The sequence below is a fragment of the Paramisgurnus dabryanus genome, chromosome 24, assembly GCF_030506205.2.
Source record: "Paramisgurnus dabryanus chromosome 24, PD_genome_1.1, whole genome shotgun sequence".
Taxonomy (NCBI): domain Eukaryota; kingdom Metazoa; phylum Chordata; class Actinopteri; order Cypriniformes; family Cobitidae; genus Paramisgurnus; species Paramisgurnus dabryanus.
Genome location: NC_133360.1, coordinates 21,027,935 through 21,055,389, shown reverse-complemented (window position 1 = coordinate 21,055,389; position 27,455 = coordinate 21,027,935). Strand labels below are relative to the sequence as shown.

General features: G+C 37.2%; 1 protein-coding gene and 1 long non-coding RNA gene across 5 annotated transcripts in view; one reads left to right on the top strand and one right to left on the bottom strand.

Moving 5' to 3' along the window:
* Positions 1-27,455, bottom strand: part of LOC141281569 (uncharacterized) — a 514,674-nt gene that overhangs the window by 38,645 nt on the left and 448,574 nt on the right. The gene's annotated exons all lie outside the window — the stretch shown is intronic.
* Positions 816-27,043, top strand: tsc22d2 (TSC22 domain family 2). 4 transcript variants are annotated; one of them, XM_065259422.2, is made up of 4 exons: positions 872-3,111; positions 15,819-15,881; positions 25,137-25,188; positions 25,271-27,043. In XM_065259422.2, the coding sequence occupies exons 1-4, from the start codon at positions 1,583-1,585 to the stop codon at positions 25,541-25,543; spliced, it is 1,917 nt and encodes a 638-aa protein (XP_065115494.1). In that variant the 5' UTR covers positions 872-1,582; the 3' UTR covers positions 25,544-27,043. The 4 variants fall into 4 exon arrangements, with proteins under 4 accessions (XP_065115496.1, XP_065115497.1, XP_065115494.1 ...); XM_065259424.2 differs by lacking the exons at positions 25,137-25,188; positions 25,271-27,043 and adding an exon at positions 21,107-22,205 and having other exon boundaries at positions 816-3,111; XM_065259423.2 differs by lacking the exon at positions 15,819-15,881 and having other exon boundaries at positions 877-3,111.

Genomic DNA, 27,455 nt, shown 5'->3' with positions numbered 1-27,455 from the left:
GATTTATAGTCCCAGACTACAATGCATGTTGCTGCCTTAATATGAAAACAACTTGCAGTGACAGATCTTAACATTTATCATTGACATTTTGTTGACTCAAAATTACACCAGTATTGTTTTTCTAAGTTAAATATCCTAACATAAATAAGGCCTTGTCCTGGATTAATCTAAACCCTGTCTAAAAAAACACCCCTAAAAGTCTACGTACTTTGATGGACTGACAAGTTACTTTAATAAAATAAAATAAAATTATCCCATTGTATATTTTTCGATTATATGTTTTTATGATGATTTTTTTTGTCATGAGTTTGATAATGATAAGTCTTTTAAAGCTGTGGGTGATAAAACTATAAAACCATGAGGTTTTTTTTATTGTTATCTAAACGGTAGAAACAATTTTGTGCTTATAACATTCAGTAGTTTGTAAATGACCTAAATAAAATTATGGAGAATATCGTGCTCTTTTTCAAATTTACATAAAATTGCTTGAAATCCCATCATCAACACTGTCAAGAAGAAAAATGACTTAAACATAAATGGGATTTGAATATAACAAAATTAAATGACTCAGACACAGACAAGTCAATTGTAAAACCCTCCCTTACAAAAATTAACTATACTACAGCAACCACAGTTGAACTATGGTATTTGTTGTAAAGTAGGCACAAATTTGCTAAATATAAATTTATCAATGGTTAATCTTTATCATGGTTATCGTAATAATTATAATAAAAATTATACTTAATCCGCCAAATACTATGGTGACTAGGCTACAATGTTATAATAACATGGTTAATAATTTTTCCAAAATATACTTATTAACAATACAAAAATTAAGATCTGTGAAATCCCCATTTTATGTATATTACTGACAAGAACATTAATGACATGTATAATACGTGTAAGAACATTGCGTAAAGACATATATTCCTGACAGATTTACGTACGTCAGTGCGCAATCCTCCCATAGGGCAGCGCGTGTTGTACGTAGCCATCTTGTGTACGGCAAAGGAAGAACCGCCGTTAGCTAGACAAGATAAATATACTAACAGTCAATAGAGCTGCAAACAGTCAGAGTATACATCTATCAGATTATAATAAAATAAAAAAACGATAGTGAACATGTATTATTATGCCTCAAGATGTCTCGTCGCTGTGTTTGGAGGACAAATTGTGTTTTTGAAGACAAGAGAGTGTTAAAAACTAAAGGAGCCTCAGACTCGAGTGACTCGAGCCACTGGAGTTTCATTCGCGACAGCGGCCTGACAGAAACTCTTACACCGGGACATGGCCTTTATTTAGGCCACGGAAAATAAGGATACGCGATCGGCAAGCTTCAACACAGCTGGGGAAAGCTGTCATTTTGTTTGGAGTTCAAGCATTAAGGATATAATCGACTAAAAATGCTGCAATGAGGACGCGCGCGCGCTGACAGATCTCCGAGGGAGTCTCAAGTTAGCGCGACGCTAACGGAACATTATATGATATATTCTCATATAAACTGTGTTACTGCTTTTGAACTGAAGCTAGACGATTTAGCCTAACCCTTCAAAGTCGGGGACATAGACCTAAAGGGGCCAAAATGTCAAAAATGCCGTCAAAAAAGAAGAGCTGCTTTCAGATCACCAGCGTAACGCAGGCGCAGGTGACGGCCAACAGCATCACGGACGATACCGAGAGTTTGGACGACCCGGAGTCTAGAACCGAGGACATGTCCTCATCTGAGATATACGACATATCCAAAAGCGGAGATTTTGAGCCGGAGACGTGTGACGTCAGTTTATCGGACGAACCGCTGAATAACGAATCGGAAACATCTGGCACGATAGTGCAGGAAGGTCTCACATCAGTACCTGGTTCTCGTTACCCAGGTGCTGTTCATATAAACCCAAATGTTCGTGGGGCTTCAAGCCAAATGAGCACTGCCCCTTCCCATCATTCATCTTCAGTTACAAGCAGTGTTGTTTCTAATGCACCATCATCCATGGCACAGACATCTACATCGGTTAGCAGTTCTGCTACAGTAAGTAGTTGCAGTTCCCGTTTCAGGGTCATCAAACTAGACCATAGTACAGGCGAGCCCTTCAAAAGGGGTAGGTGGACTTGCGCTGAGTTTTATGAAAAAGATACGGATGGTACCACATCCGGACGCACTGCGGATAATGTGAAACATGCCGGCACCTTGGACCATAACGCGGACAGGGATGGTTTGGTGACTACTCCTGTTGTGCTTTCAACAGAACCACATAATGATAGTGGTTATGCATCTGCACCATCTAATCCACCTGTGGAGTTTCCACAGCAGAGTAATGGCTATTCACAGCAGGGACTCGTATCCCATAGTTTGCACACCGGTGGTGCGCATATTCAACACGTCAAATCTCCCAGCATGCCTTCTACGACTCAGCCACAGCCAATATACCAAGGTCAACAGGCACAAAATCCCGGTCAGATGCTTCCTACTGTCATTCCAACAAATCAACCAGACTTCAGATCGCAGCATCCCTTGGAAGCTCCTGGCTCCTCCTTGACCTCGCCTCCCCTCGGAGTCCCATTGAACCAGGGCCCATCTCCTGCCATGGCTCCTGCAGTGGGTGGCACACACGTACTCGGATTAATGGCTATGCCAGAGCATGTTCAGGGCCTTTTACAGCAGCCCTGCATCGGCGCAGCTCTTGGGACCGTGTCAGCCACAGCTGTTGTTGTTCCACAGCCACTCATTCAACCAGCAGTAACTGTGTCTGTCACCCCCCAAACTGTGGTCCCTGGTGTACAAAATGTGCCTGTTGTTATGTCCAGTGCCTCGAATACCCCTCACAACATGCCAAACCATACTCCAGTCCCCGTTTTACAGAACCAGCCTCAGGGAATCCCCAGTGGTTTAGTTGTGGGACTGGGCACGCAGACAGCCCCCTTCAGCTTCAGCCAGCTTCCCACTGGCATCACCCTGGCTGAACATACCCGGAGGAAGTCTGATGCGCTACCTCAGAGCTCTGTCATTTTAGGAAAAGATGTCACAAAGACCCTGAATGCCGATGGCTTGCAGCTTTCCACACCTGCTGTCAACAGTCTGTTTGGAATATCCATTCCCATAGATGGGGATGAAGACAGGTAAAATATTAATTCTTCTTGATTTATTCTTAGAATTAAAAATATAGTTGAAACAAATCAGATTGAAGTGATTTTATAATTTTTTTTGCTGGAAAATACCTTATGACCTAATATCGAGGTGCATATCTAGATATTTTGTTAACCGATAGGGTGAATTGCCCTAATGTGGCCAAATTTTGTGTTTCAGACTTGTGTTTGATGATTTCTGCACCCTCATACATGACTAGACATTTGAGAGGTCATGTGATTTTATTTTTGTGATGTCATAGTTTCACTGGCATTATGTATTTTTGGGGGACCTACAAAGGTGTCCCACTTTAGGACAATTCATTTCACCCTGTATATATTCTCAAAAATGCGATATTCTTTTTATTTATTTCATTCAAGATTCATGGCAGCTGTTTCATTTTGAGTTTACAGTCTTATTTCTAAACTTCAAGTGTGATAGGAATTACTTGGTAAGGTATATATGGTGGTGTGTTCTTGATGACAGCTTTCCTAAAATTATATCCTATCCTATTTCAAAATAAGAAATTACCACCTTGTTCCAGCAACGCATTGCATTGCATCCTGTCTGTCATAACCAAATCATGATCTGTGTCGTCAGATTCTTACTCATGCACAGCCCAAGTATGTGGATCAGATTCTGCATACTAAAAATAAGAGCTTGGTTTGAAAATAAGATAAAAGTTGTCACATACTTTGTGTTCGTCCTTTCTAAAGGCTTATTCACAAAAAAGGACACCTAAGGTATACTTACAAAGGTACGAATTTGAATGCCATTGAATAGGCTTTATGCCCAGCTGCACTACTTGATTTGATTTGATTTGTTTATTTGCACATTTAAAATACAACTTTAATAAATCCATAAAAGGAAACAAAGAGAAAAAAAATATATACTGTGCGGGAGAGAGTGAGAAGACCCTAAGGTCTTATAAAACCACCTCCCCGAAATCTCATTAAATGAAACATACTATTACATGATCAAACAAGACAATACAATCAATACATAAATCATTTCAATATAACAAATTTACAAAATAAACTTATTTGTATATTAACATTTTTTTCAATTCTCCTTTAAAAGAGGTTAAAGTGATTTTAGTCTTTAATACAGAATCTAAATGATTCCATAGGAAAGGCCCTCTGTATTTTAGTGTATCTTCCTGAACTTCAGCCAGCTCCTTGTTTCCTGTCTGCCATTATTGGACAAACTGATTAATCCAGGTGTGCCTGACCTCAGTAGTCACAACAACAATAATCAGACACACCTGGATTAATCAGTTTGTCCAATAATGGCAGACAGGAAACAAGGAGCTGGCTGAAGTTCAGGAAGTAGTGCAGATGAAGCCTATTAGATAACAACATAAAATCATAATCAATTTATATAACAGGGTGATTCTCATGAAATCCAGACTTAGAAAGTGTCCAGCATTAGATTTAAAGACAATTTCTTTTTGCACATATAAGATTAAGGTCTGAACTTACTATAACCAATATTTTTAGAGGATTTAAAAAATATTTCCTATAGAATTATTAAAATTTTTTAGATTATCATTATAAAAAATTATCATTACTGCAACCATGATATTACATTAAATATTTGCATTAACAAACTCATGTTTTGGTAATGAGAGCTACAAAATGTTTACTTATTTGGAGAGAAAAAATAAGATCTGCTTACCTGGTAGCCATCTTGAGTGTCACAGTCAATTATGTCCCAAATGCAGTCATGGACATGTTGCGGTAATGAAAATTTTCCCCTTAAATGTGGAAAAAAACTAGGGATGCACCGATACCACTTTTTTGGAATACGAGTATGAGTACGAGTACTTGCATTTCAGTACTTGCCGATACCGAGTACTTAATAAAAAAACATGATTTAAATTTACAGGCAACAGCTTTAGTCATATAATTTAACAAAAAAACAAAGGACTAGTTTTCCAGTTTGTTGTAAACTCTGCCTCTTTGGACAACACAAGAGGCATTAACCCCTTACACGCCGCTCAAACATAGACATTTCTCAGACCGTGGTATCGATTGCAGGTATCGGGGGACTTTTAACGAGTACGAGTACTTTAGAAAATGTGGTATCGAGTAGGGGTGGGACGGTTGTCATGACCACCGCACCACCGCGGTGGTGCAATGCCACCGCAGTGGTGAAGTGCCACCGGCGGTTGTGTGACGTCACATATCAGGTGAATGATTAAACAAAATAATAAGTAAAAATTGCAGGTTTTTTTACACGTGAAAAAATAATAACAAAAGTGTACAGTAATTTAAAGCCTAAGATACAAATTTATAACATTGTTTTATGTTAATACACAAATCTCCGCTACATTACCATGTATGGCGTTTCCACTAAACTGGTGGATTTTAGCACAACTCAGCACGTTGGAGTTTAGCCATGTCACTGTGTTGTGCGTCTGCTTTAGTTTCTTTTGGTCTCCAGTGACAGTGATACATACACATCACGTTTGTCTTTTGTTGTGAAATAAAAATTTTACCAGGTTAAAGTCGCGCGAATCAGGAAGCGCATTTAGTGAAACTTTATTTTCTTTCACCATTTAAACCATCCTAACCCCCCCATGGACCCCACCACCGCAACACCGGCGGTTGCTGTTGATGGTTCCACCGCGGTGGTAAAAATTTGCCACCGTCACAGCCCTAGTATCGAGGCCCATACCCGATACCAGTATCGGTATAGGTGCATCCCTAAAAACAACAACAAATATGGTTTGTATGATGTCATTTGAAATCCTGTGCAAAACAGTACGTAAAGAGATGTTTGTAACTGTATGCTTTTTATTTTGAAAGCATTTACTTTTTTATCAAAATGTTTCATCATGACACCTCATAAGTCTAATTTCGTGAGAATCACCCAGCAATTACATAAAAAGCAAGCAAACATATGGTTTTCACCAGGTTTGTCCAAATAAAAAATGTATTTGGACACTTCATGGTTGTCAAATGTCAATACAACATGTCCAAAGTTAATGATGACCTGCCGTGGTTATTCTGCTTGGACACCTGTGTGACCATACATTCACTAAAACAATGACCTTGTGATCAGCAGGTTTATATATGTGTTGTCGTTATTATCAGTCTGTCTTAAAATGGAGAGTTTTAGGTCTGTCTTTTAGTTTAAGAAGTGGCCAGGTTTGAAACATGACATAAGCCAACTTTCTCAATACTCAGTGCGTGTTTACGTCTTAGAGATTTGTTTTGATGGCACAATTTCCTTTTCACACGCTTTTAGCGTTTGGTTTCCTATCTTGTGATGCGCAGAAGGAGCTATACATTCTGCACACAAACTGATAAGCCCTTCAAACATGTGTAACATCTGCCTGATGATGTGCTTCGGAAGGTTGTTATTTTTTCTGCCAGGAGTCCAAAAACAATCTGTACATTCTGTTCTTCATACATGCTGTCAACATTCTTGACAGGCTTTAGGAAGCATTTATGTACGACCATTTCGATAGGGTTTTTTTAAATTGTACAGATTTAGTGTACGGTATTAAAACATTATATTTTGAGCATTACAGCTGGCTTATTTTTGCACCTTAAAGGTCCGGTTCTTTTTGTGTTTTTGAAGCTTTGCAGTGCGCAATTTAACATGTGTTCATGTTTCACGTGTAAAAAAACGCAGTAGTTTTCACACAACTTACTTATCTGTATAGCGCTGTTTTCACTGTCCTCAAAACGGGTTGATGTCTTGTCTTCCTTGTTTTATGAAGTCTCTCCTTCAGAAATGTGTAACGGGTTCTGATTGTGTAGTTTGTTTAGTGTGTTGTGATTTGATAGCAGCTAAGTTTGCCGTTAGCTTAGCTGGCGACTGACGTATTCCTGTGGGTGGAGTTTTAGTCAAAAAACTGTTCTAGTGACGTCATTAAAGCAGGAAGTAGAGGGCTGAAGTCCAAACCATCCGTTCGCTGCTTTGAATGGTGAATTCTGTTAAAGAAAATATATCACCACCTGGCAGTGAACTTTGAGCTTTATCATTTTACAGGTATTATTTATGCTATTATAGCAACATTACACACTAACTAGGGTTTAAAAAATGGGATCTGAAAGAACGTGACCTCTAATCATTAAACTGCTTTGTTACTAAAAATGCTTTAACAATCAGCACAGATTTGCATAAAGGTGCAAAAACTTCTCAAGATCTTGAAAGAAAACATTTACATTGACACAAAGGCTTTACAATTATCACAACTGTCGATTATTCACCTTGATATTGTACTTATTATTATTGCTGATTAATAGATTTTACATTAAATTATAATCTCGATTTTACTTTATATTCTAAACTTCCAAAACTAAATGTAAATAACAAATAATTATTGTTATGTTGTATAGTTATGTTGTTAGTAAACACCAAAACGAATAGCCAAAAGACGCGTCAACTTATCAATTTTAAAATCTCTGATTTACAACTGTATTTATTTGGTGCCAGAACATAAAGTACTGGCAAAATGCACAGAAATGAGCACAAATGGACAGTTGTAATTGAGGATTTTGCCAGTTATGCAATTGTTTTACCTGTCATTGTAATCCTGATTAGTTTTTCGAGTAATTGTGCACGTTACATGTGAAATTTGCACACAATTCTGTCTATTTTTATGACACAGAGCTGCATTTTGAGAGCAAGTTTGGTTAGTCTTTGCAATGTGAACTAAACCACTCTGGACAGCTATTCGACTGTTATGTCATTTAGTAAGACAGCCACCATGTACTGCATGCAGGCTTGTCTTGTTTGTGTTAAAAAAAATTTGTGCGGCTGCTGAAGTGGAAATGCGAGTTGGTTGTCATTTAGAGGTCTTTCGCTGGAGGGTCTCTCATTTGGTTATAAATAGTGCATTATTAAAATACATTTCCAAAGCTTCTGTAAGGAAATTTTTGACACATAAACCTATGGCTCAATTAATAAACTAATGGAGAATACATTTTTCAAACTGAATGTAACTGGCCTTTTTATAACGTGTAGGAGTTCATGTACTATTTTCTGTATGTTTGTTTTTAATTATAAATGCACAGACGCCTTTTTGGGCAGTGAGATTCACCGGTATGACTGGAAACTAGACAAGGAATCAGTTTATTTTCCACAGACAGCTGACCTTTGTAAACCGCCAGAGCCATATTATAAGAGCTCCATGAATGACTGTAGTTGTCAGAAGTAGCAGACACCCGCAAACAGGGTCACAAATAAAACAGCTCAGGGCCTGAATCCCACCAGAGGAAACATACATGACTTGGATATTTATGTGGAGGCAACAAATCCTACAGTAAATGTAGTGAACACATTTGGTTAATGAAAATTAAAAATTAAAGATTGCATTAGTCATTGTACTTATGAGGTTAAAAATGTGTAACTTTTAGAAGGATCTCTTGACAGAAATATACTATACATGCTGTACATGTAGTACTGTACCTTTAAAAACATTTGGCAAATATATGACAATAAGAAAATAATACCTTTGGATAATCATAAGATCTCATAGGATAACCAAAGCCCTTTTCTCTTGATGCACTTTTTTGTTTCAGATATGGTTTTGTTTCTTAGTGCTATAAAATTATGAGGCTATTAAAGCTAGGAGTCAGTTGCTGTATTAACTATGGTTGACGCTGCGATGCAACACTGTGAGCACATCGTCCTTAGCACTGAATACTAAGGAAATGGCCCTTGATAATGTTTATATTTAGTTCATCACTTTCGGTTCCTCTGTAAACCCCATAAGGAAAAGGATGTGACATTTTAACATAATTTTGATATTTAAATTTGCTAACTCATTTATTGAAATGGTATGACAGTTAACGCACTTGTGAATGCCTACAGGATTACTTTGAGAATGCATTAAAGAGTTCAGAATAACCCTTGAGTCTATGTGAACACTTTGTCTTAATCTCTCCTGTTATTTTTTCTTTCAGTGGTTGTGCAATTACTCTTAGCTGACAAAAATGTCAATTCAGCTATGCTTTGGTTTAAAAAGCATTTAACTGTTCAGAAGAATGAGTTGAGATTAACTTTTTGCCTTGAGTAGAATTGTGCACATAGATGGTGCATTAAAGACTGCTCTGTTTTGCAGTCCTTGCAGTTTACAGGAGCCTGACAGGAACTGCTGGTGTCAGGTGTCTTAGTAAAATACATTTATTAACACTTGTAATATGGAACTTTTTGCTACACATTTGCTAAAATGAGCAGCGCTAACAAAAAGTGTACTACTCTGAGCTCTTGAGTTGATCTATGAACCTTCACTGATATTGTGATATACTGATATTTATTAAAGCTAAAATCTTGATTATAGTTGGATTTAAACACGTACACTACCAGTGATCTTGCAGGGAAGGAGCCCACCAATTGATAGTTTTCAGTCACCCACCCACATATGGCTCTTCATAGGGAGGCAGCACAAGCCAGTCAATTTTTTTGTCTGTTTCAAGCCACGATTATTTAAATCACATCTCAACAGAATAAATAAAATATGAACACGAACTACATTTTAGGGGACTTGAGAACTCTACACAGCACCCGACTTCATATTTTATAGGCACTAAGACATGCTGCGTTTACACCAGCCGCGGGAGAGGCGTCAAGCGCGAGTGATTTCAATGTTAAGTCAATGTGAAGACGCGTTGACGCGCGTCTGGAGGTCTCGCGAAGCAAATAAGGCGCTTGGTGCGGGGTGGAAGACACGATTCCGCCTCATTCGCTCATCTAGTTCGTGTGAATGGCGCAAATTGAGCGTCTGTGCATTTTTGTGCATTTTGCATTTGACGCAAATCATAAATCATATTTATGAAAAAACTGTAAAGACACACAAAAGGATTTGTAAACATTGTATTTTAACATCACTTTTGCATTTTCACAAGCTAACTTTAGCAGTTAATGTAACTCATCATTGTGTTTGGTTGCCTCAGTATTAGGAGTGTAAATCGGACAGTTCATTGCGATACAATACATTATCGATTTTCTCTGCCGGTGATCCGGCACATCAAACTTTTCTTTGATGCAATTACGATTCAATACGAATAATTTATCAATCCAACATGAACGTTTAATTACTTTTAAAAAAAGGCACAATCTCTGGGACATCAACAACAACAAACTAAGAAAAAATACACTTTTTAAAATTAAAATAAGTTATGAGGGAAAAATATCACATAAAATCAAGCTTATGATGGCAACAGTCAAAGTCTTTAGTGTTTTAGTTGGTGCTGGCAAAGGTTTTCCGCCAATTTATTTGTCCAATCCATTTTCCAAATACAAAATATTTCCAAAGCCACGATTTGCGTCTGATATAGCAGTCACGTCTTCTGCCTCTTTCGCTGTGTTTTTGCTGTTACAATAACTTGGGTGGAAATGCGTAGATGTTGCTTCAAAAGTTAAAGGGATAGTTCGGCCAAAAATGATATTAAACCCATGATTTACTCACCCCCAAGCTGTCCAAGTTACATATGTCCATCGTTTTTCAGACAAACACAGTTTTGGATATTTTAGAAAATGTTTTAGATCTTTCAGTTGATTAAATGTAATTTTACGGGGTCCACGACCTTCAAGTCCAAAAAAACTGCGTCCATCCTTCATAAAATAAATCCAAACGGCTCCAGGATGATAAATAAAGGTCCTCTTAGGGTAATCCGCGCAGTGTTGTTGTAGAAATATCCATATTTAAGACTTTATAAACTAAAATAACTATAAAGTTTTAAATATGGATATTTCTATAACAACACCGCGCGGATTACCCTCAGAATACCTTTTGTTTATCATCCTGGAGCCGTTTGGATTTATTTTGTGAAGGATGGATGCACTTTTTTGGACTTGAAGGTTGTGGACTATGGGTGGACCCCGTAACATTACATTTAATCAACTGAAAGATCTAAAACATTTTCTAAAATATCTGAAAATGTGTTTGTCTGAAAAACGATGGACATATGCAACTCGGACAGCTTGGGGGTGAGTAAATCATGGGTTTAATATCATTTTTGGCCGAACTATCCCTTTAAGAGAGTGTCGAAATAAAGGTACCTCATATCGATATTTTATGTGTGGCATTGATGCATCGCATAGTTAAAATATCATCAATGCATCGATCCATATTGATGTATTTTTACACCCCACTCAGTGCACGATTATAATCCAGTTAACAAAATGACACAAAGATATGATTTATAGCTAGAAATGCAATGATTCCTATATCCAGTGTTTACGTGAGGTTATGTTTGATAAAGTGGTCACTATAAATACTAGCGTATATTGATGGCTCCCATTGTTTCCCCTCACTGGGGACAGAGGCACATACGTTTATGACACAAAATTCACAATTTTCTCTTTTCTGGCTTTTCCTCTCTGATGTCAATCTGTAGAAGCATAGCCCAGGTTTCTCTCCTCGTCGGTTACTACATTTTATTGCACAACAGCTGTTTAGTATTTGGGCTAAAGGAAAGAAATCACTCACTTAAACTGTGGACAGTGGCAGATAGCACTCTCTTGGCCTCCAGCAGGGCGTTCCCCTAAGTGCGTGACGTCAATTGGTAAATGGAGACAAACCTGCCTCAAGGTCAGTGACCGCCTAGTAACACTGAGCAGCACTACAAATGATGTAATAGAGTCTTGTCTCTTAAGTTTATCTTTTCTATTAAACCTCAAATATATTGTTTACAAACTTGAATTTTACAAGTTTAAAGCAATAGTTTTTTTTTATAGTATGAGAAGTTCTATACTAAGTTACTTTCAACTTACAAAATGTCAAAGTTTCATAAGCCCTTTCCACACACAGGTTATGGAAAATACACTGAAAATGCCTCTGAAATTTGTACAGGGATAGTTTAATTTTGGTTTATTTACTCTGACAATGATTTTCATTCACACATATGCCGTAAAGATTCCATTAGGGCACGTGACGTGTATTGTGTTTGCAGTAATGCACTACGTGGATTTTATTTGTCTTAAGTTTGCTTATTATCTGCATTTTCTCTTTTGTAAAACCATGTGCGTGGATTTCTGTTTCTGATTTGGTCATAAAGGAGCATATAACATGCTGTTCTATTAAGCTGCCATTTGATCTCAGCTTTACTGTGCGTTCACACCAGATGCAGAAGAGACGGCAAAAATCACTATTTGCACAACGCTTGAACATTTTAAGTTTACTCGCTTCATTTGCGTGTGAAATTTTAGTCATTCAAGACATTCACATTGAAATTTGCGTCATGGGAGGGGCTTATTTAACTCAAACTGAGTAAACTTAACAGATTGTTCGACCTCCTCACTCCCTTTCTTCCAAACAAGATCCTTTTACTTAAAAGTAAAAATAAAAAAATCCGCCAAAGTTCAGATGTTTTAACTCGCGCGGATAGCGCATCAACGCTCAATTCACGCGGAATGCGCCATTCGCGCCTTCCGCCCCACGCCATTCGTACTTACCATGCCGCAGGCATTGACTTAACATGTAACTCACTAGCGCTTGCTGCCTCTTCTGCGGTTTGCGTGTGTGTTTGCACGTCGATGCGGACGACGACGCAAAAGTATAAATGAAAACCGACGTGGAACCTACGCCGTCACGGCTACGCTGTAGGTTCAACGTCGGTTTTCATTTATACTTTTGCGTCGTCGTCCGCGTCGACGTGCAAACACACACGCAAACCGCTGGTAGGCAGTATCCACGCGTGTAACCACAGTAGCAGCGCGACCGTCAGATAAGAAGCAGCTAGAACTACGGCGTAGAACTTATGCACGACTATAAATGGGCTTTAGCATGGATGTTGACTAGCTCCCTGATCTCTGCTTCATTTCAGTTTGCAGATATTTTTTCCTGTAAACGTTTATCTGCATTTAAAACCCCTGTGGCAAAGAACTGAATAACTTTGTCTACAAAGGACACGTTTCGTAAATGTCATGGGAATTAACATGCTATGTGAATGGTGTTTTAGAGACACCACCAGGTTAGGGAGAGACAAAGGTTAGGTTTTTTTTTTAAATGCAGGTATGCTAAGTTTTTTCTCTGGACAGAGTTTGGAAGATCATTTACCATTTAAAGTGAATAAACGGGTGGGTGATTTATTGAATTTTTTTTAAGGTACCACAAGGTGCCGTTCATTCGCTGAAGACTTGTGAATAGGGTGATGATTTTAAGTATGCACCAAATGTTCGGCAACCAAACCTATTAAAATATAATAGCAAGTAAGGAATTTTAAAGTGAAAAGACTAAATACATTTTACTGAACAATTATGTTTTTGATGATGCAATCTGAAAGCAGCCAGCTAGGCGTGGGCTATATGGCCAACGTCGTATTTCACAGTATGAATAATTTGGTATCCCTGTAACCATATGTATCGCCTTTTCTTTTGAAAAGGTTTTTATGTTACTTTTTCTGAATTCTTGTCACCAATATCACAAAAATACAAAAAATACAAAAAAAAATACTCATACAAGCAAAAAAAATTAAAAATAGATTGACCCTTCCTGGATTTATTTTCATCAAAGTATGAAGTACAAAACTGTAAAACGGAGATGAAATGCAGTGTCAGAGGCCAATATGTTTTCATGTCAGGCTTTTCCATGTCAATTTTTCCAGGTCAACCTGTTTTTCTGTTTAATTCTTTGCCAGCTGCACTTCTCTAGGGCAATTCCATTTGTTACTTGTCATCTTTGGTAAAAAGACATATTCAGCATTTTTGTTTTGTGCATTAGCTGAGAGAATTTAACTAATTTTCCTTTGGGGTTTTATAGTTTCCGTATATGTAAAGTATTTGTATCCGTTTTGTGTCCTTTTTGTCTTGTTAATGTTAGAAGACTGATTTACAAGGCCTTTACATATAAACATATAATGTATTTCAGCAGTTTTCAAAGTCAACGCTTCCTTCAATGATTTTAGGATCAGCAGAGATTGCATCTCTTTTAACAGACTGAAAAGAAAGTGGTTTACGTTAATAATGCTCAATCACTTAGTTGTTGTCGAGAATGAAGTTTATTTTGTAATAACATGCTAGATTTACATTATCCAGCATATTATACTGTCAGGAAAAAATTTTCCCTAGCTGTCACTGGGGCCGTACCCTTTAACAAGGTGCTTATATGGTACAGATATGTAAACATATGGTACCATAGGTACAAATATTAACTCTTTTTGAAAGGGTACAGCCCCAGTGACAGCTGGGTGATACATTAATAATTTAAGCAGTACCAGTCATGAAAACTTACAGTACTCTGATAAGTAGACAGTTATGAGGTTAGTGGTTATTTCCCGGGAGTAAATAACCTTGGAATGTCGCGACTGACTAATCAGAATTGAGTATTCCAGAGAGCCGTGTAATAGGTGTTGTTATAGCGTTGTACTTATGTAGTCTTATGTGCACTCTTTGGTTTAACTCTTATGCTGCGTTCACACCAGCCGCGGTAGAGGCGTCAAGCACGAGTGATTTCAATGTTAAGTCAATGTGAAGATGCGTTGACGCGCGTCTGGAGGTCTCGCGGCACGAATGAGGCGTTTAGCGCGGTCAACGCAATTCTACCTCATTTGCGCATCTAGATTGTGCGAATAGTGCGTTGCCGCGGGAAACGTGCAAGTTGAAAAATTTAAACTTTGGTGAAAAAACGCGTCGCGTTAACCAATATGGAGCTTGCTCTAGTAGTTACCTGATTACAAGAAGCGAATGAAGCGAATTTCCCTGTGAATGTATCTGATGGCTTTCACATGTGAATGAAGCGAGTAAACTCAAAATGTTCAAGCGGCAAACTAGATGCAGTAGACGCGAATTTGGCGCCTCAAACGCGTCTGGTGTGAACCCACAGTTATTGGTCGTTAATAGTTGAACACCTGATTAGTTGTCCCTAGTTTGTCTAATATGGTACTAAAAGTGGCTTTTGCATTTTACATAAAGCAGTTATGCTTTACATTAAGCAATGATCACAGCATCACACAGAAACTGCTTACAGAATTTGGCTGAAACCTGCCGAGCAGATTTCCTCAGGATTTCAATTCCCATCCTTCACAACGTCCACATTTCCACACACCATTTGCATATTTCAGACAGTGTTAATTCATTTCATAATGCTTCATTTACCAATAAGTGTGTGTGGTCAGTTCCGTTGAACACATTTTACCGGTCTAAATCCTAACATCTAGACGTCAAGGCATGCTAAAAATGAGTCATAGCTGGTCACAGGATAATGTGTCAATGAACTACATTCACAGTGTTGCATTAACGGCCAAAGGAAGTTAATTAATCTGCTTAAATTGAGCTTTTTAAACTTGGCTTTAAATCAATGGGATTGTTTGTTTATGGCAATCTGTCTCTGTCACACTAAATGACTGTTCTGACTTGTTTGACAACCATTCAGAGCTATAAATCCTTCAGGACTCCCGCTAGGGGCACCGACACCACTCAGTTTCACTTCATGTGTAAAATTTTGCTGACTTTTGCTTGAGGCAGGGTCTTAAATGAATATTCAAAGTGCCAGGGTTACAGATAAATGAACATATTGACCAGCTGTTTATTTTTTACTGGCTAACTTGTTTGTATTCTTAGCTTAAATATAAAAATAGTGATCAGTAATGATACCAATAATGGTATATTATTATTATCGTATTAAATATTACATTTTGTTATAGATGGTACATTTGTTGTAATTTCATGCATTCTGTTGACCTGAGCTTTGGTTGTTTTATCTTCCGTTCGTTTATTCAAATTTTACTTTTTTATTTTGAAGGAACCCTTCCACAGCTTTCTATCAAGCCTTCCCAAACTGCAGGTCAAAGGTCATCAGTGATGGGTATGATCTCTGCGTGTGTAATAGTTTGCACTTGTGGCAGCCATGACTGCATGAAGTGTGCATGGCATTTCTGGCTCAAGTGTCTGACATTTGTAACAAGTAGCTCTCTTGAAGGTGGTTGGCATGATTGTTAAGTGTTTGACTGATAGGAGTAGTAGTGTTTTTCGGTTCTGGTGAATTTGAAAGCAAGCAAATTTCACACAGATTCGTTTCTTTAACGTTTGGTTGCATGATGGAGCATCAGTTTTGCGTACTTGTGTGTGTCTCAGGTGACTGCATGAGAACGATGTGAGCATGGCTAAAGAAAAACCTTTCAGAAGTGATTTGATTTGTACTCGATTGCTGTCTCTGCTCTGACTGACCATAACCTAAGTCTTTTCTAAGCATAGGTTGTTGTGTTAAGGTTATTATTTTTGGTAAATGGGATTATCTAGTCTGTTGCTCACAGAAAGATTTCCACAGTAAAAGTAGATAATAGAGATTTAAATGAAGAAATGAAAACGTGTTAAAACACTTTATTAGATGTCACTTGGGCGGTATCCTTTTAAAAAGTACACATTGTACCTAAAGCGTACATATTAGTACCTCAAAGGCTACGTTCACGCTGCAGGCGAAAGTGATTTTTTTATGACGTTTGAACAGCACAAATCCAATTTTTTCAAATCAGACACTTGCCACTTTTATATGTGGTCTTAAATTGTAGGGATGCTTCGATCAGGATTTTTGAAGCCGGTACAGATTACCGATTTGTTGTCTTCGTGATTGACCGATAACGATTATTTAATATGCCTTTAAAAAGGCTCATGTCTGTTAAAAGTAATGTACCGATCTGCGTACAATCAATCGGAGCATCCCTACTAAATTGGATACATATCTGATAAGGGTGTCACGATTTTGATTTTAAATCAAAATCGATCGAAATTAAGTCACAACCTCGAACTTCGAATTAAAAAATGGGATCGTCGATGCTGCCACGCCCCCATGTCACGTCCGGTCGGCTTGCCAAGCGAGGGAAAATAAACCTCTCAGAGGTGCCTTTAAAAACATCGGTCTAGCGGAACGCAATTTATATTTTAAACACGAGGGATGTATTGCTACAACTCCTTGAAATGCATATCATAAACAGGGTTACTACCTAGTGATCTGCCTTCGGACAGAGCGCAGCTCTCAGCACGTGCACGAGAGAGGGATAGTTTGCCTCAGCTCGCATGAAACGCATAAAACTGAACAAATACGTAAGTATTACTACTTTAGTTTATGTTTAGACTTTGGACAGATGCGAGAGCGTGTGCACGTGAGACAGAGAAAAGCGCAGCTGCTTATGGCGCACCGTTTTTATTTCAGATGATAGGAGTCCAAGACGTGCGCATTAAGTCCATGTGCGTGCAAGAAGGAATCCTCGCTCTACAAGCTCTCTCGCGTAAAGTAAAGCCCACAAACCCCCATGCGAGGAAAAGCAAGCAATGTGCATGTTAATGTGAAACTATAATAATAATAATAAAGGCATATAATTTTTTGTCTTAAAAAAAAATCATTTAAAAATCGAGAACCGAATCGAATCGTGACATCAGAATCGAAAATGTAATTGAATCATGTATTTGGAGAATCGTGACACCCCTAATATCTGATGGATTGCAATGTGACTCAATTCTGAACGGCCGTGTCGCATTTCTTTCGACTTTTATGAGCAGCATCCATGTCTTTTTCTGCGCATGCGGGTAACTTCAGGGCTTTATATAGTTCACACATTTAAATGATAATGTGAACAACGTCGCAAAAAATCTGATTTCTGCAAAAAATCCAAACTGGGCATTAAGATCTAGGGCCCTATCTTGCACCCAGCGCAATTGACTTTGTCAGTGATGCATTTATCATTCGTATTTTGCACCGGCGCACTTCCCTCCACAGACGCACGTCGGCAAACTAAGGAATGAACTTGCGCTCCCTGGGCGGTTCAGCGCAAAAAAGGAGGCGTGTTGCGGCGCAAACCATACCTGATGATATTTTGCAATTTCAAAAAACAATTGCGCCACTGACCAAAAAAAAAACTAGTCTAAAGTCAGTGGCGCGTTGCGCGTGGTTCATTATGATATTTTAAGGGCGCGCATGCTTGACCATAATGTATAGCGTGCACGACGCGCACACAATTTGCTTATCTAATCTACACAGATGCAACAGTTAATTTTGCAAATCATAAATTGTTACAATGAAAAATATTAACACATGAGATAAGGGGAATCATAGTGGTGAGCATTGTGGTGATAGTTTTTATTGATTGTGTGGCTGCTTTAAAAAATTCTCATGCAAATAACGATTAAAATATTTTCATAACTTTGTTGTGTGGCTTTATTACGTTTATTTTATGTAAATAATAATTAAAATGTTTTCATAAGAAACCTTAATGTATATGAACTTGATTTGTAAGTGTTCTTTGCGGTTGGACCTTGCTTGCTTGCTTTCTTGGGTCCGATTTCAAATCCCCCAAACCCTTTCAGCGATGAGGGTGGACACAGATCTGTGTAGAGGCAGATCCACCTCCCGTTACACGGCGTGCCCGATTTATGCTGGCAAGCTTGGGATTCCCCCGTCTCCTGACATCATTGTAGCGCTTGGTGCAATGATGGGGATGCCAGCTGATGAGACAATTGTGGCTATTTCCTCTCACGACTGTTTAACCTACGCTGATTTGGGCGGGTTTCTCCTATCCCCATACAAAACAACTTCTCTGTCTTTGACTGCTCTTACAAGAACGTCGGTCTCCTTGGCTGTGAACCGTTCCTGGCGTGCGCCTGGTAAATCCGTCATAATAATAGCAACCCGCCATGGAACCTACGCCCTTGCGTTTAAAGGGAATGTTGGATAGCGTTCTGATTGGTTTATTTGACGTTACGCCCAAACCACACCTATGAATAATGAACCTACTTCAGACCAACCCCTTATTGATTTGCGCCTGACGCAAAAGTTATTTCTCCCGCCGGGAAAATAGCAATAGCGCCCAAGATCCGCCCACAAAGTCACTTGCGCATTGTGCTTCGCACTTGCGTTTCAGATCGTTAAAATAGGGCCCCTAGTGTGAACTAAGTGAATGACGCATATTGGAACCAAATGTATACATATCTGTACCTAAATATAAGTACAGTTTTATAAGCATAACACTTCTGTAACAACACTTGCCAACACTTTATTAACTGTAAATATTTGAACTTTGCGACCATTTTTTGGTGACATTATATTGATTATTTAATAAAAGATTTTTTTAATAAGCTTTAGTAAAATAATGACATAACTATTGGATATTGGCACATACCTATTGTGCACCCCTAAATGTAACCCCTGTAGGCTGATTTATGAATGTATTAGTGGTACAGAGGTTAAGCTCAGTAAGAATGGACCCATATATTATGTGAAACTATAATAAGCTTAAAAAGCCGTAAACATATCATTCAAGGTTTGCAGTTGCCTCTAAAAATCCATTACCTTAAAAACCACTGACATTATTAATCATTCATGGAGAATCTGTAACTTTTTTCAATTGAGATGAATTGCATTTAATATATTTCTGCTTCATTTGTTTAATTTTGTATGATTACAATTTATCCTGAGGCATTTTGTGTGCTCTAGAAAGAAACGTTTTGTTTTGTATCTATTAGGACTAAATTTTAAATTGTACATCACGTACTACACTAGCTTTATGCTTGGAGGCACAAATTGACATTTGATTATGATTGAAAATTGGTCGGTAGATCTTAAAACATTGACATTGAGCCAAAAGGATTTAGCATTTCTGTGTGACTCATTACCCAGGTGGGAAGAAAAAACTCTAATTTCAATGTCGAGGATAGATTATGTTGTTTGCTACATGTCCGCTCCTGCTCTCAAAGAATCACAATTTTAAGAGTCTCTTTAGTTCAAAGAGTTTGTAATCCTCACATTTGAGAGATGAGTTTGTAAAGAAGTCTGAATGATTGATTTATGGTTGCCATATCGGAATATCAACATAATATTTTCTGAAATTAGTAGTGTATACAACTTAAAACATTAAACCGTTTTAACGATTAATAAACCAGACAATTGAGACTATTTCATATTAACAGCGCTTTTTTTATTGTTTAGAAACAATTTCAGTCTCTTTATTAATCTTGACAGTAGATATGTGACAGTCAGTATTCATCAAATTTGCACATAAGCAAAACTTTAGATCCATCTTATTTGAGTAAACCATCATCGTATTCTTTTATCTCTATCCAAGTGCTTCTGGGCTCTTAGTCACAGACAAATCTTACAGAAAGTAATCATTCATATTCAAAATATTCAACACATTGGTTGGATTAAGGGTCTGTAAGTGTTAAACAACATTATCTTTTTATCAAACAATCGTCCTATTGTTATATTTTAAATCAAATCGATCTGGAAGATCTGAATCGATACCCAGCCCTAACAGCGAAACCGTGGTATTTTTGGTAAAGGTCATCATACCACCATAATCTTATACCGGCACATGCCTAGTAAACACAACAACCCTAAAATGAAAAAAAAAATCAACCCCCTCTTTTTAAACCACATTAAACCACAGCAGTCTGCATAGATACATTGTTTTGATTCTCTTGTTAATGTGACATCACACTGATAAAGCCCCGCCCACTGCCACTGACTAAACACGTTCATTTTACCCAAAAGCTTTTCTAAAAGTGTTTGTTAGCACATTGTAGCACTAATGTAGCTTAATATACGATTGTCGATGACTGTATTCACAGGAATCAGATCTATTTTTAACCAAAAGTAGTGAGGAGCTGTAGGTCATTTCCAATTTAAGTTCCACCCTTTAAAACATTTCGGACATGCTACAACAAATGATCTGTGGGGTATTTTGAGCTGAAACTTCACAGATACATCCAAGGCACACCTGAGACTTGTATTAGCCTACATCTTGTAAAAATGGGCATAATATGTGCCCTTTAAGGTTAGGGAGATGTTGGACAGCAACATTTTATGACATGCAAAATTATTTCATAGATGTTTAGAAATGTACCAAGCATGGTCGTTGAAGTAGTAAATAGCAAAAAAAAATTTAAACTTCAAAACAATTTCATCAATCATTCACAGGATTAGACTAAAGCAAAACTAACGATTTTACATGCTGTAGTTTTTATGTATTAAATATATACAGTATGTTGATATAAATATCGTTTAATATATTTTATTTTCTGTTCTTAATTTTTCCCCAGCTTCAACTCTATTCCTGCTTGTAAACATAACCTTGTAAACTATACTTATTTTTTAATTGTCAGACAAAATGTTAAATGTTTATTTATTTATTTTTTTAATTGTAAGTCGCTTTGGATAAAAGCATATGCTAAATGTAGTAAATCTAAACAACATTAATAATTAAGGTTTGGTTGTTTACATCCTTGATTCTATAAGTAAAAATAATAGAAATGCTAGTTTAATGTACACATTAATGCATTCCTGTCCCCATTTAAATGTAAAACACTGCTCTTAGGACTAGATAAGATTTTAATCTAAGCTAGAACATGCACACTGTCAAACAGCAGGAGGCGTCTGTTGGAGCGCACGTGGATGGAGGCAACACCCGGGTTGATCCACATCAATCACAGCGGTCCACATGACTCAAACCAGCAGTAGGAGGTCAATGATTTTAGCCCATCTGTTCTGAGGCCAGCTGTGTGTTGACCGAAATCCTTATGCAACAGTTCGGAATGCATTAGAGGCATGACTCTGAATTTGTTTACATGGAAGGAATCACTCATGACTTTGATTTGGAGCTGAACATTTAACATTAATTTATTTGTTAAAGGGCATCTGAAGGGAAAAATCCCTGTTGACCTTTCCTAGATTTGATGAAGCCCCTTTCTTTAAACACAGGGAACTTGTACTCCGTTTCCTTAAGAAAGTGGTTGTTCATGATGGAAAATATTTTACGAGTCACTTTTTTATTTCCTTGGAAATGGTCACACTACATTGAAAGTAATTATAATATATTTTATGTGTTCCTCATACATGTTTCCATATAATGCAGTTACACGATTTTTTACACTGTGTATGTAGTAGGAAGCAGTTTTCTTTGGAATGGTCAGATTGGAATTTTTTAGTCGATCAGGACACAACATGTATTTGACGTCATGCTTAACAATGGGTAAAGCCTGTTATTATAAAGAGCGTTTACATGCCTATCAATTAGTGATTATTTCTTAAGAACCGCACGTACACAATTACATTACAAGATTTTTATTGCACTTAAATTTTTTATCATTTTAACATTTTTGACTTGTAAGGAGTTGCTATACATTATAAAATTATTCACAATTTTTTAAAGTGTATAATGCACTGTAAACCTTAGAGATAATAAGTATAAAATTCAAGCTAGGGTTCTGCCGATAGATGATAGTATCGTGTATCGACGATCGTCAGAGATATGGCAGATAGCGAGCTTTCACGATGATAGTTGGTGATTAGTTAATATTATTATTATCATCATCATCATCATAGTTTCGCATTATCATGCGCATTTCCTTGTTATGCTATTTTATACAAAATTAAAATTCAGACTAGACTAGTCTATACAAATGCTAGACTTTCTGCTTTAACAGAATGTTGAGTATTTAAGTGTAGATTATTGTGTACATTGCCTACAGGTATATCTTGACTTTAAGATGGTTAAAAGACATGGTGATGCGTCTGCATTCTGCTGAAGCATGTCACAGTTTGCGTGTACATGTTTGCTTGACATGTCTGTGGTCCAGTATCTGTTATCTAGAGTACAGTAATGTGATATACCCAATAAACATAAAAACCCTTGAGTCACAGAGAGGTAAATGTTTTATGCTGTCTGCTTCAAATTAAATTAGAGACCGATTACGTTCTGGATATCTTCCTCGAGTCAACCTTTAGTCAGGCATATCAAAAGAGGAACAGCGTTCATAATACAAACAGTCACTGTGACTTAATTGAAAAAAAACTTTGTTGGTGTCATAGTAGTTTCATCTTTTATTGTGTGTATGATCTATTTATGGAGACTGAAACATTTGGTAAGAGTTACGTGAACTTTGTTTGTTAACACCTGTATACATATAATAGCCTATACTATTCTGCATGCATGTTTTGTTTGTATTTCATTTACATTTTATGAATTTGCCATTTTATGCATTTAGCTTTTATCCTGTATCTGTATGTGTGTTCCTACGGCATTGAACCCATTGCTGAACCAGTTGCGCTACAGAAACAACAAAAAAAAACTGTTTAAGAGTAAGTTGTATAAAATCACATATATTGTACATTTAAAGTAGCTTATCAAAAATAGCACATTTGTTTTCTAAGCAGTTTATATATATAAAGTAAACTATTTTATATGCATTTTCACAAAAAAATACTCGTAGTAAACCATCATAAAAGCAGCACAGATCAGGATATTAATATCAGAGTTCAACTTCAGTCTTCACACAAACTTGCGTAAGCGGTTGTGGCTAGAAGGGATACAGCTACCGATGAGCGTTGTTTTTATCCTATTTCTTCCCCTAAACCCCAAATTTCACAGGAATTATTCATGAATCCCATCTAGCAAGAACCTGAGCTGAGCGTGCCAATCTGCGGCCCCGCCTCCTCGGTAGCGTCACGCTGTAACCACGCCCCTCTCCTCGAGCACAGATTCCTTAAATCCTGAGGAGCGCTTGTTCCACAACTCAAACACACAGAAACAAACCTTGGTTGTGAGACTTTAAACCATAAACAACATGCGCTGCAAAATGAGCTACTGCCTGCCATACTCTCCCGGAACCTCTCCTACGTATTCCTCAAGATTAATAGCATACAGAAGATGCAGGTAAATAAATATTAGTTTATAACAGAACCAAAAAGGTCCGGTTTTGCTTCTAGTGTTTACAAAGTTTCGGGACATCGCGTTCTTGCTTTTGGGTAGCTTTTCTTTGACGTCTTGAATTTAATAAGACCTCAAATGTTTTTGATGTTGGTGTATTTATGTGATATTTTATGATGTTAGTTTTGTGAATGGTGTGTTTGTTCGCGGAACGTGGTTTGAGACATGACGCAAGTCACGTACGAAGCGACTCGAGGGTAAAGTAAACAGAATATCAATGTCATTTAGTGAGCGTTACTATGCCCGGTATAAATATTATTAGAGTTGACATACAGTAAACTTTTGTTAAAATATGTTCAGTAAGTTACGTTTATTGTTGTGTTTTATCTGTTAGAAGTTTAAAGCATTGAGGGGATAATTCGCGGTAAAAATCTAGTGGCGCGTCCACGAACGCGCTTGTTGCGTATGAATACAGAAAGACTGAGCGCAACGGAACGAAACATAATTGATTTTAATCTTGATTTTTAATCTTAAACGGGTTAACCTGGCAAAACTTACGACTTGAGACCCGACGCTGCGACATAAACATAGACCAACAATAAAAAATGAGCGCGTCGCAAGCACGCGCTCTTGACTTTATCCAACAAAATTAACGTGCAAATCTTTTAAGACGTTACTGGCTAACTCACTGGATTTGTTAACATTAGTTAATGCATTAACATGAAAAATACTTCTAAGGCTTTTATGTTGATTTTAGCATTGCTTTTTTAAAATCAAACATTGAAACTGTTAACATTAGTTAATGCATCATGAACTAACATGAGTAGTAATTAACATCAACAAAGATCAATACATGCTGAAAAACTATATTGTTCATTGTACATAGCTACTAATGTTCACTAAAGTGTAATGATTTATTTGTGTAAAAACGGAAATGAAAAATGATTCACACGTTTTCCAAGTTCATCTAGAGTTACTATAAATATTTTGTTTTGTTTTGCACCAACTACTAGATAAGAGGAAAAAGTTAGGATAATATCAATCAAAATATGCCACATTTATAATCATATAATCTTTCCTTAACATTACACACACGAATGCGTAATATATTGCGCAACAGTATGTAATGTTGACACTGGTTTCATCTCGCAATATGCGCATGTCTGATAAGCATCTTTCTTCGGAGAATTGATAATAACAGGTGTGATTTTATAGGCCACTATATGTGCTGATAAGCAAAACAAGGAAATGTCATGTAAATTTGTCTGTGTGATTTATTGCTGGGTAAAAGTTGGCAGCTTACGGATGTGATTTATCTGATCTGATGTCATTTACATGGCACGACTTGAATATTCCTCAGAAGACGATGTTTATATAAACTACTGTTTTAAAAATAGCCTCTTTGTTTTTTTTTATCTCAACAGTGCATCAGGCGCCAGTGTTGTGGCCATAGATAACAAGATAGAGCAAGCTATGGTAAGTATTTTGATTTTGGTTCAAATGTTGAAATCATGTAAAAATAGATGTTTATTTTCTACTCTTTTTTTTTTTTTTTCAGGATCTTGTAAAAAGCCATTTAATGTACGCTGTCCGTGAGGAAGTGGAAGTCTTGAAGGAGCAGATCAAGGAGCTCTATGAAAGAAACTCTATGCTGGAAAGAGAAAATGCAGTATTAAAATCTCTGGCCAACACCGAACAGTTGAGCCAGCTCTCCGGTCAGCCCAATAACCCCGAAAGCACTTCACCCCAACAGACACCAGTAAACGCCATCCTACAGGATGGGAGCAATCTCGTGGCCTTGCCCCCACAACCCAACGTTTCCACGGCGTGAGAAATTCATCAACATTACATGAAAAAGTCTGCAAAGGAGATTACAGTTGGCCACCTCATGGAGAGCCATGCTTCAATTGTACATGCTGCTTGGCTTTCCCAGTATTAAGACAATCATTTTGGGAGAAGCTCGCGTTTGGGTTGAAGAGGGTTGCGGCAGGTTGTCCCAGGCACGGTGCAAGGATGCTGAGATGACCGTTTAGCAGGACGCCTGTGGTGTATGTCCATTACTAGACTTTGCTAAGGTTGGACAAACACCGATTTAGTAACCAGTACCATGGAAAGGCCGGAAGTTTGGTGTTTTTCGAGAGCCAGCATGATTTAAATCCCATCTTGTCTGTTTCAATTTACAGTTTGCGTATATTTATTAGAGGGCTGCTATTTTCATAATGTAAATGAACAATGCAACAGAGGTCTATTAAATAAAGAAACTTTTTTTGGTTTCTGAAATGTAAAAGAGATGTTAGTGCATCGACAACTTAATTGTTAATTTGCATCAAGTTTTAGGCAATAATATCCCCGTGGCACAGTTCCAACTCCAACTAAAGGTTGAATAATCTTTGGCATTGCTGATATACAGTCCTGTATGGTTGGATTGATTGGGGTTGAATGTATATGTGTATAGATTGTAAAGTATTATAAGTAGCCATTTGTACAGATGAGCACCAGTTATCAAGTATTTCTCTAAGTATAGTTGCCATAATTCCCCAACATTTGTCACTTATTGTATCCGAATTATAAAAAAACAAAACAAATCTGGGTGGGGGAAAAGCTGTGAATTTCTTCATACAAGTATATTTGTAACCAAAGAAGAAAATATGTAGATTTGTTTTGTAATGCACACTTTCTGATTCATTTTTTTATCTTTCTTTGCTGGTAAGCATGTTTTGCATGATCTGTTTTCTTACCTCATGTTTTTTATTTTCTACATAACTTTCAAGGAAGTCTGTGAACGATATTATTCGACTTATATGAACGGTGAAGGGTAATTTTTGGCCCCAGTAATACAACCCTGAAAGTGGGAAAAAATGAGCCATTTTGTTTTTTTGTCAAACTTGATGCATATAGTGTTTATTACATTGCAGAAAATGTACAAAATACATTACAAGTTTTGTTTCTTGAAATAGTTTACACTTACAAATTAAAGATAAATTAGTCATCGTCACAAAGAATCACAATCACAGATATACTCATTCAAGTATAGGGCATGTCCTGTTTTATTGTCTTTCTTTTGTGCCTTGTGTATCATAAACTTTACAGCACTCTGTTTTTTTTTTTTGCCCAATAGAGCCAAATAGAAATTGTACAATCACATCAGTCCGCATCACCTGCAAAACGTATGGTTTGCTTTTTTATTTGTTGAAGGAATTGTAGTATACAAGCAAAATGTATTAAGCTTGATCACTGAGCCTTTGAGAATATCTTAATACCCTTGTAATGTGTTGTTTTGAAAAGTTTAGTTTTCTGTCAAGAATAAATTACTGTTCTATTGAAAACTGGATCATTTGAAATATTGTCTCTCATTTGGTGGATTTGAGATGCTGTGTGTGCTGTGAAAGTAAGCAACAGACTTCAAAGAGATTTTTAACATTCAATGTTTTAGCTGTGTTGAAATCATCTAATCGAGAACATACCATACTACTACGGTACAAAATGTTTTCGCATCTAAATTTAGTTTTATAAAATGTTATTGAGTATGATGAAATCAACCTGACAAGGAATACACAAAACGATAGGAAAGCATAAATCAAGATACAGATAAAAAACCTTTGTTCTGTATGAAAAATAAGAAACCTGTTATATTATTGCACAAGTTGAAATGTTTAGTTAAATAGAAATGTTTTAATGCTGTGAATTCAATTTACAAAGGCTAGAAGCAATATAACTTAAGGAATAGAGCACATCGGCTGTAT

Bases quoted from the DNA above. Each gene is read 5' to 3' on its own strand.
- tsc22d2 (XM_065259422.2), top strand. From the start codon at position 1,583: ATGTCAAAAATGCCGTCAAAAAAGAAGAGCTGCTTTCAGATCACCAGC. The intron at 3,112-15,818 runs GTAAAATATTAA...TTTATTTTGAAG, and splicing joins ATAGATGGGGATGAAGACAG to GAACCCTTCCACAGCTTTCT. The intron at 15,882-25,136 runs GTATGATCTCTG...TTATCTCAACAG, and splicing joins TCAAAGGTCATCAGTGATGG to TGCATCAGGCGCCAGTGTTG.